General features: G+C 38.0%; 2 protein-coding genes across 2 annotated transcripts; both read left to right on the plus strand.

Annotated features, from left to right (window-relative positions):
* The first annotated feature begins 546 nt into the window (after nt 1-546).
* Nucleotides 547-13,008, plus strand: tmem201 (transmembrane protein 201). Its single transcript, XM_057319769.1, has 11 exons — nt 547-738; nt 1,688-1,808; nt 1,962-2,150; nt 2,503-2,682; nt 3,111-3,451; nt 3,559-3,762; nt 8,947-9,173; nt 10,937-10,999; nt 11,153-11,434; nt 11,694-11,822; nt 11,900-13,008. Exons 1-11 carry the CDS (start codon nt 629-631, stop codon nt 11,995-11,997), a joined length of 1,944 nt encoding a protein of 647 aa, XP_057175752.1. The 5' UTR covers nt 547-628; the 3' UTR covers nt 11,998-13,008.
* A 1,886-nt stretch (nt 13,009-14,894) lies between these two features.
* foxl2l (forkhead box L2-like) lies at nt 14,895-16,327 on the plus strand. Its single transcript, XM_057319710.1, has one exon. It carries the CDS (start codon nt 14,964-14,966, stop codon nt 15,798-15,800), a length of 837 nt encoding a protein of 278 aa, XP_057175693.1. The 5' UTR covers nt 14,895-14,963; the 3' UTR covers nt 15,801-16,327.
* Nucleotides 16,328-16,946: the final 619 nt, after the last annotated feature.

Genomic DNA, 16,946 nt, shown 5'->3' on the forward strand with positions numbered 1-16,946 from the left:
AACATAATGAGAATCAAGGTTGAAAAAACGGCAATGAATTCTTTGCAGTTACACATGTTGCCGTAAGAGGGCATGCTGTGCTATGGTTTCTGCTGCACTTACACAAGCTAGTCTAGTCAAGATGCGTTGAAATATAAAATACAGATTATGAGAAACACAAAAAAAATTAAAATATTACGAACACCGTAATGCAATATACATTTTAATATACGTGTATAAAAATAAATAAACAGTGAAAAATAGCTATTACAGGTATGGAAAACCTACTTCGTACGGTATGTGATGAAAAAATGGAAACAATTAATGAAAGGGCAAATGTTTTTTATATTTTTATTTTATTTGAGTGCAGCTGTGATATTAACTGTTAATATGCAATATATCGTTTTATAGTTGTGTTAATAGGACAAACTGCAAAAATAAAGTAAATATTTTTATATCGCCGACGCACGACCCGTTTGAAGTGTTTTCCTTTAGCGGATTTAATGATCATGGACTTTTATTTTGACAGGTCTTGATACTGCACTCTTGACACGGATGTGACCGTGTTGTAGCATTTGTTGCCGCATGCGCGACTCCAGTGTGCGGCTCGTGAACAATAACACTACTGTCAATATTTATTGTTACAATAATGGAAGCATTTAACCATATACTTCTACAATATCCGCCGTTTTTAGTTGGGGGCGTCGGGGCGACGGCGATTGCTGCAGGAGGAGCGCTGCTCTATAAAATTGCAACCAGGTAAAGTGTCCCTGCCCATAAAATGTGGCTGGGCCTCGTATAACAGGCATGTTTAGCATAACAGACGCTGGTGTCCATTGCATATGCATGAATGCCTTGAACATGCAAGAGTATGTTCATCCGACAGTTATGCACATATGCATTTATTTGTGCTTGCGCAGTTTATGAATGTGGCGCGTAATCCGTACTCTTCGGACTTTAAACCTAACAAAAAATCATCAGAGTTTGCCAGTCACAAGTATTGTAAGTGCTGTACTGTTATAAACTAACGTGAAATGTTTTTTTAAAAAAGGGAAAAGAATTCCATTTATTTTTATTCTTTTACTCAACTCGTTTTAATGATAGTTGTTTGTAAAAAACAACATAAACCATCATACCATCATGTATATGAAAACAGATACATACAATATTGGAATATGCTCCATAATATAATTTACATTGTAATTTTTCATTGTATTACACAGGACTCATTGAATGAGTCATGTTTTGTCTAGACTGATGTTCTCCCACTTTATCCAAAATCCACACCATTCATCATATTTTAGTAAAATAGAAATATAATTTCCTAGATTTTAATCCTATCTAATTTCTAACAGAGAGCATGTCATTACTTGTTTATGAGTGATGAATCATCTTTTCAATCACGTAATCTTGTCATTTATATTCTCACACACTGAATTTGTTAATGTCTCTCAAACTCTTGTCATCATGTGAAAAGTGACTTGGACTATTTCTTACTGCTGTGATTTAATCAGACTCGGATTCCAGACTTGGATCTGATTTAAATCCTGGGTTTTACATTAGTTTGCTTTGAATGCCTTGCACGTCCCATGACAAGCGATGCGTCTCAATATACCCTGGACTGCTTGAGTTACATTTATTAACTGCTCTTGAAACTTACATCAGCTCTCCAAACATAAAGTTTTACTGTGATGTTTTTATTCAACAGGAAGAAACCAACGCATGTCAATGTGAACTGCTGGTTCTGCAATCAGGAGACAGTGGTTCCCTATGGGAACAGGAACTGCTGGGATTGTCCATACTGTGAACAATATAATGGCTTTCAAGAGGTACGGATTTCATTCAGCATGGATGATTTTGGATCCGAGGAAGGATAATTAAAAATCATTCATCATCATTCAAAAACAGGTTTGATTTTTATCAAATCTGTGCTATTGATGCCCAACAATTGAAGATTTGTTCTGCACGTTTTTGATCTTTAGAACGGAGACTACAATAAACCCATCCCTGCTCAATACATGGAGCATCTCAACCACGGAGTTTCGGCTGGCGTCCCGGAGACACCCAAGACTCTGCAGTGGGTCAACTGCCAGATGCTGTTGTGCAAGAAATGCAACAGTAACCAGACCCTGAAAATCAAACAGCTGGCATCGTTCATCCCCAGAGATGATGTAGGTTTAAAACCGACCATCTTAATCTCTTACTTTTACGTCAAGTTGTAAACCTCCGAACCCTTTGTAGTATACATTGTTGTGTCTATTAACTACTGTTGTTCAGTTGTTACTATTAAGAATTTGTGTCAGTATTGTTCATTGCAGCTATAATAAGCATCCACAGTCATTTTCTAGAATCTATGACGTCAATCTTTCGATCATGTTGTGGACATTTGGTTAGATAAATGTGTTCCCTAATTTGCATGTGAATTTCAAGTTTATGTCTAATAACCGTCCCTTTGGTGATATCCATCGGCTCGGTAACAGGCATTCGACTAGTAATGTCAAATCCTATTCGCCACTGTTGCAGGACAACTATGATGAAGAGATCGAAGTCTATAAGCATCACCTCGAGCAGACATACAAACTGTGCCGGCCGTGCCAGACTGCTGTGGAATACTACATCAAACATCAGAACCGACAGCTGCGAGCTCTGCTCTTCAATCACCAGCTCAAACGTAGCCGGGATGCTGAGAAGGCCTTTGCCAAGGTGATCTCAACACAGTTGCTCAATATAGCTTCATTTGAATGTTTGGGACTTGGCGTGAAAATGCATTAATTCCAAAAAAACAATATTTGTTTAAACCGTGAAGCGCTTGATACTAGGGGTTTTATTGGGTGCCAAGGGTGTGACATGATAAACGTTTCCTAGACAAACCTGTAATTTTCTGATGACTTGCTTGTGTAGCATGTAGCAGGTGTGATTAATGAACGGTGTGTTACTAGTGTTTTCTTAAACCACAGATAGATGGACATAAGAGATAAGGAAAAGCCTGTTCTCTCTTGCTTGTTCTCCATTTGAAGTATTCTGTACATTGTAGAGCTACCGTTGATTCATGTCTAGTTTGGCATGCCTGTATCAAGCGCCTCATCTGTTCTCATATCAGGTAATCTTTGTTTTTTTTGCCTGATATATAGAGCACATATTCCCTCACTACACCCGGCTGGTTGATCTTGCTCAGGGTCCTTGCGTTCCTCGCCTGTGCCTTTTTGGTAGCTGTGGCTTTGCCGGGATTTGAATATGTCACACAGCCTTCAAGCGGAGGAGTCGCTCCGCCTAAACTTGCCCTCCCAAATGACACTGAAAGCAAGGCCAATGAGACAAGCAAGATGTGGAACGATCTGGTGGGTCTTCTTCCGGATGAGACGGTGGAAAACGTCTGGCTGATCTGGCAGTCCGGTTGTGATCATCAGATGGCCGTGGCCTCCGTTGGTCTCCTGACTTGCATTACAGGTGTCTTAATGGCAGGACCTGTCAGGTGAGCCACTTCAAACAGTTTCTTGAATTTTTCCACTTATTGTACGTTTTTGTAAATATACTAGAGGGGAAATCTTATCTTAAATGCATAATTTCTTTACTATCCAGGTTGAGGAGGATTGATGCCGTGGCATCTGTGCTGTGGCTCCTGGTGATTTGCTTCTACTTGGCCGAGTTTTACCTGAAAACGGACATCCCTGATTGGTTGGAAATGGTCAAGTTTGCCATCACGTCTTTGTGTTGTCTGGTGGGATTCGCTGCCGCAGTGGCAACATGTAAATCAACGAATCAGAGGAGAGCCAGAGGCCGCAGGTCAGAATCTGAACAGTGACACTAAGATGTTTAATGGGATATGTAAGCGGACACTTTTGAGATATGTCAAGGGTTTAATATTCCTCAGATTGGTACCTCAGACCCTCACTTTACACTAACAAACTAATGCACTCCAGTATTGGCCTTGAAGATACTCACTAGAGTTTATATTGGCTTCTGAATCACAGTGCTCGTATTCTGAGCTGTAGAGAACATTATCTGTGCCATAGATGATCTGAACGGCCTAGTCTTTGACATGGGTGCCATGACATAATTTCACATAGACAGGACATCTCATTTTTGTAATGGAGCATCTTTTTTGTAGTTTTGCTTTTTGCTATCGTATAGTAAAAGCGCCAGATAGCACGGTTATCAACATCTCCAAGACATTTTGACCTTGTGTTTGGTACAAGTTGTTCTTCCTGATGAATGCAGCTTCGTTCATGGGTGATTTTTTAAATCTTATTACGTATTGCAGTCCTTTTCTCAGTGCATTGCTCACTTAGACATTGTATTTCCCCAACTGGGATATTTAGTTTTTCCCTCATTTACACTGAATACAGACTTTGATCAATAGCATCATGGTAATTCATATTCAATATTTGCCAAGATTTTTGTGTTACATATATTAAGCACTTGCCAGCACTATATCTAAATATACTGTAACAAAAACACTGCATTACTTCAGTACTGTCTTCCTCCATGTAATCTCTTAAAGTATCTTATGTTTAAGTTAAATGGCACTAGACATAATACTATTACTACCTATGTTCATTTAATGACATGCACACTGTTATACTAATATTGTTTATGCTAGTAATGTAATACTTCAATTATTCTTGTCAAATGTAAGAAAGGCAGGGAAATCACCTGCTGTAACTGTTGACGTTTTTTTGTTTAAGCCACAGCAGAAGATTTTTTTGAGCATTTGGGCTAAATATTTGTGCCCTTATCGAGACTGAATTTATTCACATGCCCAACTTGAATTTTAGGTTATAAAGCCCATAGTAACTCTCCATCTGTTTGATTTCTTAATTATTAATAGAGAATTTATGCAAAGGACATAAAAATATGAGTTAACTAAGTACTTTGCATAAGTATTACATTTAATATAATATACCTCTCTGTCACTAAAATTTAACTACTAACCACAGAAGACTTCTGGTAAAATATAGCCATGTCTGAGTAACTCTGAATAATTTAGACATTAAACCTAATGTGAGAAAACTTTTTGTTTTTCTTCACAAACACAGATAGGCCCATTTGTTGTATTATGGAAGTAAAACTGTAATTGTATTTTACATTGTATGTATGCTGTTTTGGTTAAATGTGAGTGTGATATCATGTGAAAGTACGACTGTAGATTGTTAGGTTTTCTAGTTTTGCATCACTGTATTTCCCGTGTAGCATGTGACGTATAATGTGAAGTTTGTTTTTTGGAGTACTTACTGATTTGACATAGACGTTTACATAATGTCTGCAACTTTCTCCTTTTTGTGATGTTGAAATCAAGTTCAGATCTTGTGATATGTAATTAGCGTTACAAAAGTCAAAATGCTGTCAACCTACTTTCAAGACTGGCATATAGATTAACTTTAAATGTTTATAATTTGATATTACCAAAAAGAGAAATGTGCCTAAGTCAATTAAATGTAATTCTCTGTAAATGCGGAGAATGTCACATTTTCCTAATAGCTTGATTAGCAGTAATCATTATTTTGGCACATTTCACTTGTTTTTCACTAGTATTTGTTACATTCTTGAAAAGAATGAATTAGTTTAATGTTTCCTCATTTTGCCAGATGCCTTTCCAAGAGCTGGTGGTTGGTTAATATTTGTAGTTTATGTCTAGACTTGAAATTGTTTTACCTCAACATCATGTAGATTGTGAACCAGCCAAAGATTTGTATTGTTGTGACTATTCATATCCATCCAATTTATATTTTTCCTGTTCTTTTTTTATAACGTTGAGAGTCCTCAGATTTCATATGATTGCAAATGTGAGCACTGCAGAAAGGTGAAGCTATATTTAACACTGACGGCTGGTTTGGTCTGTCAAGGTCAAATCACAAATCTGTGTTTGTTGTATCAGAAGATGCATTGTGATGTGAAGATTGGCTTCAAGATTGAGAGCAAACAGAATCTCAACAAACTGAGACCTGTTCTGTTTGTATGAATGAATCCGAACTTTAGTGAAGTTTAGCTAAGTCATAGTATAGCCACACTAGTGCCTATACACATTTGTTTTAAAGCTTATTGGTTCTTCGTCGCATGCAAGACCATAAATGTTTTGTTCAATTCTCTTTCACGTCAACCATTTGATATTTATAAAGAAGTTGTCTTTGGCATCGCTGTGACCTATCTGGTACATCAGTCACACTGAGGAGTGTTTTGAAGTGATTTTGAATGACCACACAGTAATGTGAATTAAACTGCATTGTGAAGAATCAGAATCATAAACTTGGATTTGTAGGAATGATGTGTTTGATTGCTGTGTCTTGGGTAAAGAAGCCATTGAAGTCATTCCTGTATTTTGCTTGGGTTTTGTTTATATATATGTTTAACACTATTTAACCCTATTATAAAACTGAAATAAAATACTGAAAAGTGGGAACTGTGTGTTTGGCGTTTCTTTATAGACTACGGCTGGACATTTAGGTTGCATGTTACATTTTAAGATAGCTTGAGAAGTTGTTGTGGTTTTATAATGGAGAAACACCACCATGAAATGCGTGACAGCGTCGCATGTGCTTTCTGTACAGAGCAGGTTGAAATGGAGTGAGATATTTGTGATGTCAAAGTTCACACATTTATTGCTTTAAAGGGATAGTTCACCCAAAAATAAAGAAATCTGTCATCATTTATTCACCCTCATGTCATTCAAAACCTGTATATGACTCTTTCTTCTGTGGGACACAAAAGAAGATACTTTGAGTAATGTCTCTGTGGTTTTGTGCCCATACAATGGAAGTCAACTGGGGCCAGTGTTGTTTGGTGAGCGACATTCTTCAAAATATCTTCTTTTGTGTTCTGCAGAAGAAAGAAAGTCTGACAGGTTTGGATTAACACGAGGGTGAGTAAATGATGAACACATTATATTTTGGGGTGAACTGTCCCTTTTAATTTAATTCCTTGTTACGTTTAATGTGGGGTGCCGATTTTACATGGCCATCTGCATTTAAATCATTACATCACTGAAATCCAACACGTTAACGTAGTCAGGGCCGGATTATCCAATGGGCATTATGGGCCCAGGCGCGCTTGGGGCCCAAGCAAGGTGAAGAACATTTCACATAACAGTGTTTCCGCTATATTCATTCTGCCATGCTCTTCTCTGGCCCGCGCACCTGGAGGTGCGCATACAAAATAGTGTTTCTAACTTAGGATGTCTGTCTCTTCATTTAACTTTTTACGAGCCCTCTAGCGGCTTTTGTTCAGAAGAAGCGCATAGCAACAAATCTAGCGACTTCTTGGATGAACCTTTCATTCAGTGGGAAAATGTTGCCAGTGCTGCCCCGTGAGGTCACTCTTGCCCAGCGCAGGGATCCCCTCTCTCGGTGTCACTCTGTACAGTGAGCGGCAGGAAGAAGCAGCAGCACATATTCACCGTAGGCTACGACAGGTGACTCCTGAATGAAATGAGTAGCCTATTGCGTTTCCAACAACCTGTCACTGTTATCAACTGTTTGGATATATAAGCATGAACGCAGTTCGTCTATAAATATGCACATGGTTACGTAGTCTGAGGCTGTGTGAGAATAGCCAAAATCACAGCTTTTTATGGTGATTAGTTAGATGATGTCACGTTATTAGTCAGAACTGACAATAGAAACTGAAAATATGTCAATGGGAACGGCTTTGTTGTTGTAAATATAATCTATGAGTTAGAATATCCTCACTGTTGTCCCAAATCTCAAAAGGTAAGAGTTGTTTTTACATGTATTTGGTGAATTTTATATTGATATGATGATCAGGCTGAACTGTCTTACTTTACCAATATTTAGCCTTCATTATTAGATAATCCACAGTGCTTTTACATACATTGAAAAATGTTTACATACGCACAAATATTATGATGTCGTAATACAGGTATACAGGCTAAAGAAGTATAGGCTACATATAATATTCTTTAATGCCGTTTTACACACTCGCTTACATAAGAACGTGAGTCGCGAGGTGCTTGTTACACAAGTAAAGTTGAACAAATTGACAAATTACTCTTGTAGTACAGTCCTAATCATTGACAAAGACTGCCCGTTTTTTCTTAGAAAAAAATGAAGATGTTAATAAGAAAGTATTTGAGAAATTCACTTAAAAATATTCTTAAGAACATCCTATAATTTATCTTTAAAAAGTTCTTAAGAGCAGTTTTGTGAATCCGGCGTGTTTGTGTGTGAATTATGGAAGAATCTGATAGAACTGAATTGGTAGAGGTGTGTGCTGCTTGCATATGCCAGTGAGTTACAGTATGCAGGGAAAGGTCTTAATATTGTTGCTGCTGGTCCAGGAAAGCATTGTTGCAATCACGTGGCGTAAATCCTGTATGAGGGAGGACGTGTACAGGTGTTGATATTGTCCTTCAAGGTTGTGATCATAGTTTGTAACTTGTCAATGTAATCCTGTATAAGATAGAGGTGTTTCCTACACATTGTACCCTATAATTCAAAACTTTATTGTGTGCATGTGTGTGTGTATGGGGGGTCCACAAGACACTTGTGCCCAGGGGCCTTTGAATTCTTAATCCAGGCCTGGATGTAGTTAACAGGTTTTTCACGTAAAAAAACAGATATGAAGTGTATTAATCATGATCAATGAGTCCATGTGCTGTAAATAAACTTTTTCAGACTTCCCGTACTGAGTTTGGGGTACATTCTGCATGATTCTCCACATTTAAATATGGTAAAATCTTGTAAATACAGTCGAGAATGCTGCTCTTACATGCTCTGTGGCTAAAAGCATAGTCAAATTTGCCACAATGTTTCTAAACAACCAAGCAAATACTGGAGGATGCATACAATTTTGTGATTGACAGGTGAAAATCTGTTTTCTACTGAGTTTCGTTGTCTGTCATCAAAATGCTTTAAATGTTTGCCAAAGTAACAATAGTATGTTCAAGCAAACTCATTATTTTGAAGGCTGATTTTTACTCAGCGTTGGATCGACTTTGCTCTTCGTCTGTTGCAGGTATCTGTCTAGTAGTTCTCCTGAGCTGTACTATAGTAATCGCTCGCCCCTGCTGTCTACACCTGCGTCTGGATCGTCTTCCTTCATCCCCACGCCTCCCCCCAACCTGTCGCAGCTGCTCGTCCGCCAACAAAGCCACAGAACACGCAAGGCCTCGCCCTCCTCGCTGCCTGGCCGACTCAACAGAGCCCTCTCTCTGGGAACGATCCCCTCCCTCGCACGAGCAGGTGAGTGCATGTCTGCTGTAGGATCGAATGAGAAAAAAATGTGACTGAACAGTAAATTTCAATTTTATTCGTTCAGTTTGCGTTACTCGTAATGACTTTTATCGTAAGACAATAAAAGAAAAGGATTCATTTTTGTAATGTGAAAAATCCTTCATTTAGATTGTAAGGTTGCTAAAGTAAGGCAGGGTGCTAGTAGAGAGGCCCCAGGTGCTGTTCTGTGGAAGCAGTGCAGAGGTGCATGATGGGAAAGATATGGGTCACTGGCTGACAGACTGAAGTTACTTGGCTCAATCTTCACCCCAGAATGTGCCGCACCTAACGGGGGAATTCTGCCAACAGAAAGTGAACCGAAAGAAAGAAAACTGCGAAGAGTGATTGAGAAATAGTCTGTTAAAGTTCTCCGGCTAACTGCAGGCTAACAGGATTTTCCCACCACTGATGGGTTTTGAGTTAAAGGAAGTGACTACTTGATGTTATTTGGTCCACAGATGATCTGTTTCATCTTGTGCTGTAATTAGATTCAGTTCTGTTTGCTTTGATTCCTGTGCTTTTTATTTTGTTCATGTGCTTAAATGTACTTGAATCATGGATGCAAGTAAGTTGGCAAAAGGTACAATTTAAAGAACCATGTTTTTTTTTAACTGTCATAAAATATGACTGCATGGCTTTATTTGCGCCATGCTCCATCAGCTGGGCTGTTGTTTCTTTCCTTGTAATACACACAGGCTTTTTAAAGCCAGGGATCAGGGATGATGTTGGGAGTGGTGTTTAAATGACTGTTGTGAGACGGTAGAAGAATCACGGTTTGTTTCATGTATGGATCTTCAGTCGAGACCAGATGGGATGGCACACTTTAGCCTCCTTTAATCAGATCCAACGGCTCGCCAGGTGTGTTAAAAATGCCAAAGCCTAGTATTCACCTTATTCCTATTGATTTATTCGCACGGTGTTTGATTCCTTTACCACCATATTAACCTCATAACTTCATAAAAAAATAAATATGTACGTTTTTTATTTAGTCTGTTACTTAGCCTTATTACACGGCTCATTTGAATGCTTGATTCTGATTGGTCGCGACATTCCAATGGTTGTTATTTTCAAATAACAACCGCTCAAAACTAATAACACCCTGTAACCCGGATGCTGCAAATCATTTTGAGAAGGCTAGTTTAATATTACACGAAAATTAATTATAAATATGTATTTTAATAACATATATGACATTATATTTACAAATGATTAAACCAATTTGCCTGTTAGTGACGTCTGAACGTCGTTTCTTACTTTAAATCCGAAACTAAACGGCTTTTCCTCGCGGAAGGTCTGCATTCGGTAAAAATGAGCTAATAAAATATTTAAAATTTACATTTTATGTCCAGATTTTTTCTCATGTGGCAAGTAGCCGTGTAATAAGCGGCTTCGCATCAGGTCCTGATCACACTGTCGGGGCTTATTTCTGCGATAACAACCGGCTGCCTGTACATTATCCCTTACATAAACACTTAAAATGGTAAAAACGTCTTAAAGGGACAGTTCACCTAAAAATTCTGTCATTTACTCACCCTCGAGTTATTCCAAATCTGTATAAATGTTCTGTATAAAAGTTTGCACGGAAATGTTTTAAATATGATTTTTTTGTCATTGAACATAAAAGTCTGGTTTATTTACATTTGCAACCCTTGATAATGTTCGATTTTTTTACACATTCCAGGACTTTTTTATCCATATGTTGTGGATTATTTTGCTAAAATTGTCTCTTTTAGATTCAGGTTTTCTGTTCAGTGGAAGTCGACCGTCCTTACAATGCAAAGACCCGCCACCTTCAGGTAACTCCAAACAAGTGGATGAATAAACTCATCTTTATAACCTGAAATAAACCAGAATGCTCTTTTGATAACTTCCTTTTCAATTTACGTAAATGGTTCTCCAGTCAAATCAACATTCGGTCAATTTACTGTTGATTTTCTCTTATCAAATAGACTACTACTCCCTAAAGTCTGGAAGTCGGCCCTCCTCTCCTGCACCATCCCCGACCCCTTCAGTTGCGGGTTCAGTCACTTCCACCTCTAGCTCCGCCAGGCAGCGCCGGCCCCTTATCAGCCCAGCAAGACTCAACATTAGTGGGCAAAAGCTGCAGCTCTTTTCCTCTCCTCTGGAGACTTTCAGTTTGGCCTCACCACCTCTCTTCCTGCCTGAGCAGAGCCATGTGCACGGTGGAGGATCTTTGCCTGATGTGCCACACTTCCATTCACACAATAATGGTATTGTACAGATTTGTATAAAACCTTTTTTTTTACAATGGGTAGTTCACAAAAAAATTCTGTCGTCATTTATTCACCCGTATGTGGTTCAAAACCAGTTCATGACTGGAACAAAAAAGATATTTTGATAAATGTTTCTGTGGTTTTGTATCCATACAATGGAAGTCCCCCAATGTTGTTTGTTTACCAACGTTCTTCAAAATGATGTTGTGCTCAGAATTGTTCTCTAATTTAATGTTTATCGTCATTCTACACCCAGGTTCACTCATCGATGAAGGCAGTGTGTTTGAGCATGCTGTGAAGCGAATGGGCAGCTCCTCTGGGTCTTCAGACTGCCATGCGGACACAACCACAGGAAATGGAACTGACAGCCAGTCTGAATGGAAAGGTAAGTTGATCACAACTTCACCAACTGTTACTCTGCTTTGCATAGTTTGTCTATATTTAGATTTTTTGTCTTCTCAGGTTTTCTGGGTTTGTCCCTTTGGCCCGGGTTACTGTTTGCCAGCCTGACTATCAACCTAAGCTTCATCTGCTTCTATTTATATTACATCTGGAGATGAAAATGTGGGTCAGGCCTCAGAAGTTAGAGGTCACACTCATCTGCAATGTGCACCGGTCTATCCCTTGCTTCATTCATCTGGATTATTTTGCAGGAGAGACAAGGAGAACATTTCTCCTGTGACGTTTGCTGCTATCTGACATACAGAAGGATTGTTTACTGGCAGAACCTGCGTAATGACAAGATCTTATTCTCTTAAGCTCGCTGGGATTCTATTCTATGTGTCAAAGTATGACGCTTGCTTTGTATAAACATGTTGTTTGTGCATGTTTAAGCATCATTTGTTAGTATTTTTAAACACTGGATGTGTGAGAGAATGCGCGTGCTGTGTTTAATTTAACAGATGAATGTTGGCCACATGATTGTATTTTTATTACACACTCATCTGGCTTCTTTGCCAGTTACTGGTGTATATGTTTTTGTTTATCCTACATCCTCCGAGGATAATACCAGGTCACATCATTGTCATATTGATGTTAAAGGTGCATATAAGTTTGTAAGGTTTATAAGGTGCAATATGTTTGTGATGTGAGACTCTGGGAACATTAGTTTAGCAGATGTGTTTTTGCGTAGAGTTTTCAGGCTGTCCCATTGTTTTATTCATTCACGCCACCTGCATAATGACGGGTCTCGGAAGGAAAATGGGATAATGTTGAAATTTTGTACATAAAATTGTGTATCAGGATTGCCAGATTAAAATAAACCATGTAATGGTTACATGATGGATTTGGTGTCTTCTGTATGATATCTACTGTTTCAGTGAAACATTTTAGTGCAAGAGCTATCTATTGATAATAAAGCCAATCCTTCTTCATCCATTCCATTAAATATCTGTGAACACTCATGTATCAAACAAAAGAGGTTTAGGTATGTAGTGTTTTACCTTTGTGATGAATATTACTAGATTCTATAGCGCTTTGTTGTAACTTTTCATGAACAGAAATCCTTGAGATGATGGTTATGAAAGCTACTTTGTTCTTCAGAGCTTTCATATTTGTGATTATTAGAAAAATATTTTTTTTTCTATGCGAGTCACATGAAGGGAAACCTTTACTTGTTTTTGCGTGTTGTCTTTCTGAATTTAATTCATAATGGTAAATTACATAATGAAGCATTTGTCATGTGTCCTGTTGCTGATTTTTGAGAAGAATAGAAATGTTTGGTTTTATTGTTTACATATGCCGGTGACATTTGGCCATATTTCTCATACTATTTCTGTTAGCCAGTTGCTTTATTTAGTATATACATGTACATATTTTTATTGCTATATTAAAGATGTCTTACAAGTCCCAGAAATCTATCTGTGTTGTATTATTTAACTATTTATGTTTTATTTTAATAGGTTATACTAGTTCCTAAAGTTGATGCACTGGAATAATTTTACATAATGTAATTATAACAAATGCATGTGAATTTTGAAGAGTACACTATAGTTTCACAGTTTATCTTTCTCCATCACTGGTTCATTGTCGACAGCTTGTCTACTGAAAGTCAATGATAACAATCTCAGTTCTTCCAGCATTGTATGTTATTTTACATCTGAGTGTGGGTGGTTGAGAGATTACAATGCTGTTAATGTCTATTTCCACAGAAATACAGAATATGATTTGAATTACAAAGCAGCAATCCATTTTGTACTCTGTTCTGAAGATGGAGATTATTGTGCAGGAAATAGATATCTTTCATTAAAAAAAGACTGATGTTAATAGACAAACTTCAAGAGTTGAGGCACGTTTTTTGCACTGTAGTTGCCAATGTATTTGTCTATACACATTAGTCTTATTCAGCATGGATGAAACTGAGTGGGAAATTCCAAAAAAGGGCAAGTTAATACATGCATCCTGCTGTAAGAATGTTTTATGCGGTTTTAAGATAATCATTCAGACTTGAGAACATTAGTATGTGGTTAATTTAATGTGCTTTAGATATCAACAATGCCATTAAAACAAATTGTTGTGATGTTTTGATATTTGATGAATTCCAACTCTAAAAACGTATTTTGTTTATAGACCTGTAATTATACTGTAAACTTTTACAATCCACACTTCACACATACTGGGGTGGTTTCACATACAGGGATTATCCTAAATTAGGACTAGGCCATTGGGTTTGAAATGACAAGACGTTGAATAAATGATGACAGAATTTTCAATTTTGTTTTTAAAAACACAACCAAATACTAGAGATAACCTGTCATCAGATGTTTTAATGATGATGATGATGATTATTGTTTACAAACACAGACCATTCAAATCAATTTATGTCAAACCACGAATTCATTCAAATGTTTCTTTAATAACAAAACTGTAGCGCTGAATAATTTATATGATATAAATTTTTGGTTTTAAAAGCTGCTATAGGTTTCCAAACTAGCTTTACACACTACACTTTACATTACACACACATTAACATAATGTATAAACTTCATGTATAGCTTAATGTATAAACTTTGTTTGTTCTCCTTTGATCGGACAGGCCGGTGGCAGTAAGGAACAAGTTCACAAAATGAATTTGTTATTTAGACATGCATTCCACGAAGTCCAAACGTTTTATTCTGAATAAAAACCTATTTGCGTTAAATAATAAAGATTATAATAATAGGAGAGGTAGAATAAAAAGGAAGGTCAATAAAAGCAGTAGCCTACGTATTTGTCAATCTAAACCGACTGATCTTTTGATTTCATTGATTTTGGCCTTACGCACCTGCGAACCCTACAAATGTTGTCTTTGGTAACCGAACATCAAAGAGCTGTTTAAAGTAACATATAACAACCAGACAAAACACGGCCGCGACCCTCTTTCATGTCAAATCTGCGAACTTTTGACCTGAAAACCAGAAAAAGCGGCCCGTGGGAAAAAGACGGGAGGCAGGGCAGGTGGGCGGAGTTTAAACGGACCTGTAGCACACCTGGCCAATTTCATCCTTACTCGTGTAGTGCAGAACAGAGCGCTGGATCTGACCTATAGATGCATCCATATCAAGTGGACTTACGAGCTGTCAGCATGGATAACTGTGCGGGAACCCATCGCTCCCATGCCACCGTGTCTTCAACTGGGGATAAAAGCTCCGGGTGCGAAGACAGACCCGCTGGAACTCACGCGCACGAAAAGCCACCTTATTCATACGTGGCCCTTATTGCGATGGCCATCAAAGAAAGCGAGGATAAAAAGTTGACCCTTAACGACATCTACAGCTTCATCGTTTCCAAGTTTCCATATTACGAGAAGAACAAAAAGGGGTGGCAGAACAGCATCAGACACAACCTGAGCCTTAACGAGTGCTTCGTGAAAGTTCCCCGGGAGAGCGGAGGGGAGAGGAAGGGTAACTTCTGGACCCTGGATCCAGCATTTGAAGACATGTTCGACCAGGGCAACTACCGGCGCAGGAGGCGCGTCAAGAGACCCTACCGACCACCCACTTTAGCGTATTTACCGGGAGCCCCTGGATTTAATTTCACCGATTCCTGCCTGCAACCAGAGCCCGTTTACTGGCAAACTCCGTTCAGCAGCACCCCCTGGAGTCAGCACCAGTCCGGTTCTCCAACGCTGCAGCCAATGTTCGGTAACGCGCGCCCTCTCTCGCCAAACGATTACGCCAACTCTCCCGTGAGTTTTTACCCTGGTCACCATCACCTTCACCCTTCGTATAGATCGTACCACCGGCACCCGAGCGCTCTGATGCCTTTAAACGCGCGCACGTACACCGGAATGACCCCGCCGGTGAGTCCGGGCGGGAGCTCCATCTCCACCTACAGCTTTCCGCAGCATACAAGCAGCCACCTTGTGCATCATCCATATGAGTGATGGACAGATGTGTGAGAATTGATTTATATCGGCAGTTGTTATTTTCACAATGTTTGCCTGTTATTCCTGGAAATGTTATGTGTTCCATTCCCATTGTTTCTGAATTTAAAGAGTTTGATATTAAGAGTTACGTGCAAAACGTTTTGTTTTGTATAAAATTTGGCATTACGGATTGATTCCATAAGCATCCATTAATAATTGAGACAATTTATTATTGAAACTGTTCGCACTTTGTTTAAACCAAATTGCTAAAGCATATTTAGGTCTGTTTGTTTACCGTTGTGTTGACATATCCTTATATGGATTTACGATTTGCATTGCAATTTTACTGTATAAAATAATTTGGTTAACCAAGTCTTGTTTAAAACTGGTTTACAAGAGTAGGCTACTGTACACATTCGATCGTGTATTGTCTTTAAATATGTTTTCTATATATTGAATAGAGGTTTATTGTGTGTATTACTGGAATTTAAAATATTTTTATATGCAAATGTTCGTAACTTGTTTGAGTATTTCTCTGATAAAATGTTGAAAGCTACTCGCACGATTCTTTCATTTATTTAACAATATAAATTATTGCTTATACTTTAATATAGCATAAAAGCAGAGTAATAACACTTATATCTTATATTTTAACTGAAATCAATAGAGTACTTAAATAAAAAACCAAGATCACATTTAATTGTTCCTGTCACAACTTAATAAGTCTCTTGGTAGTTTAATGGCGCCGCCCTGCGGCAGTATTTTATATTTACTGTATTTTTCACTCAATAACTGTTCAGCTTTGTTTTTTTATTTATCGTTGATCCTAGATTTCAATTTAAAAACATTTTATAACATCATATTAATTCTATTAATAAAATGTGTAATCCTTTGACTTAGTTGTGAATCCATATTCTAGTTGTTAACATGAGACTAGGTAAAAAATCGGTCTGTTCCATGTAATTGTACTGTAATTGTAATTTTTTCTTCCCACTGACTCCAAATTGAGTTAATCGAGTGATGTGCATGATACCGACTACATCTTAAATCAGCCATTTACTATACTGTAAGTGCCACTGAACACACAAAAACATAGTGTTATCATTTCATAACATTTAAACAGAACCGCATATGCGCAGTGATGACATTGCATGAGTTTGGTTT

Source organism: Triplophysa rosa, linkage group LG21 (genome assembly GCF_024868665.1).
Source record: "Triplophysa rosa linkage group LG21, Trosa_1v2, whole genome shotgun sequence".
In the NCBI taxonomy this organism is placed as follows: domain Eukaryota; kingdom Metazoa; phylum Chordata; class Actinopteri; order Cypriniformes; family Nemacheilidae; genus Triplophysa; species Triplophysa rosa.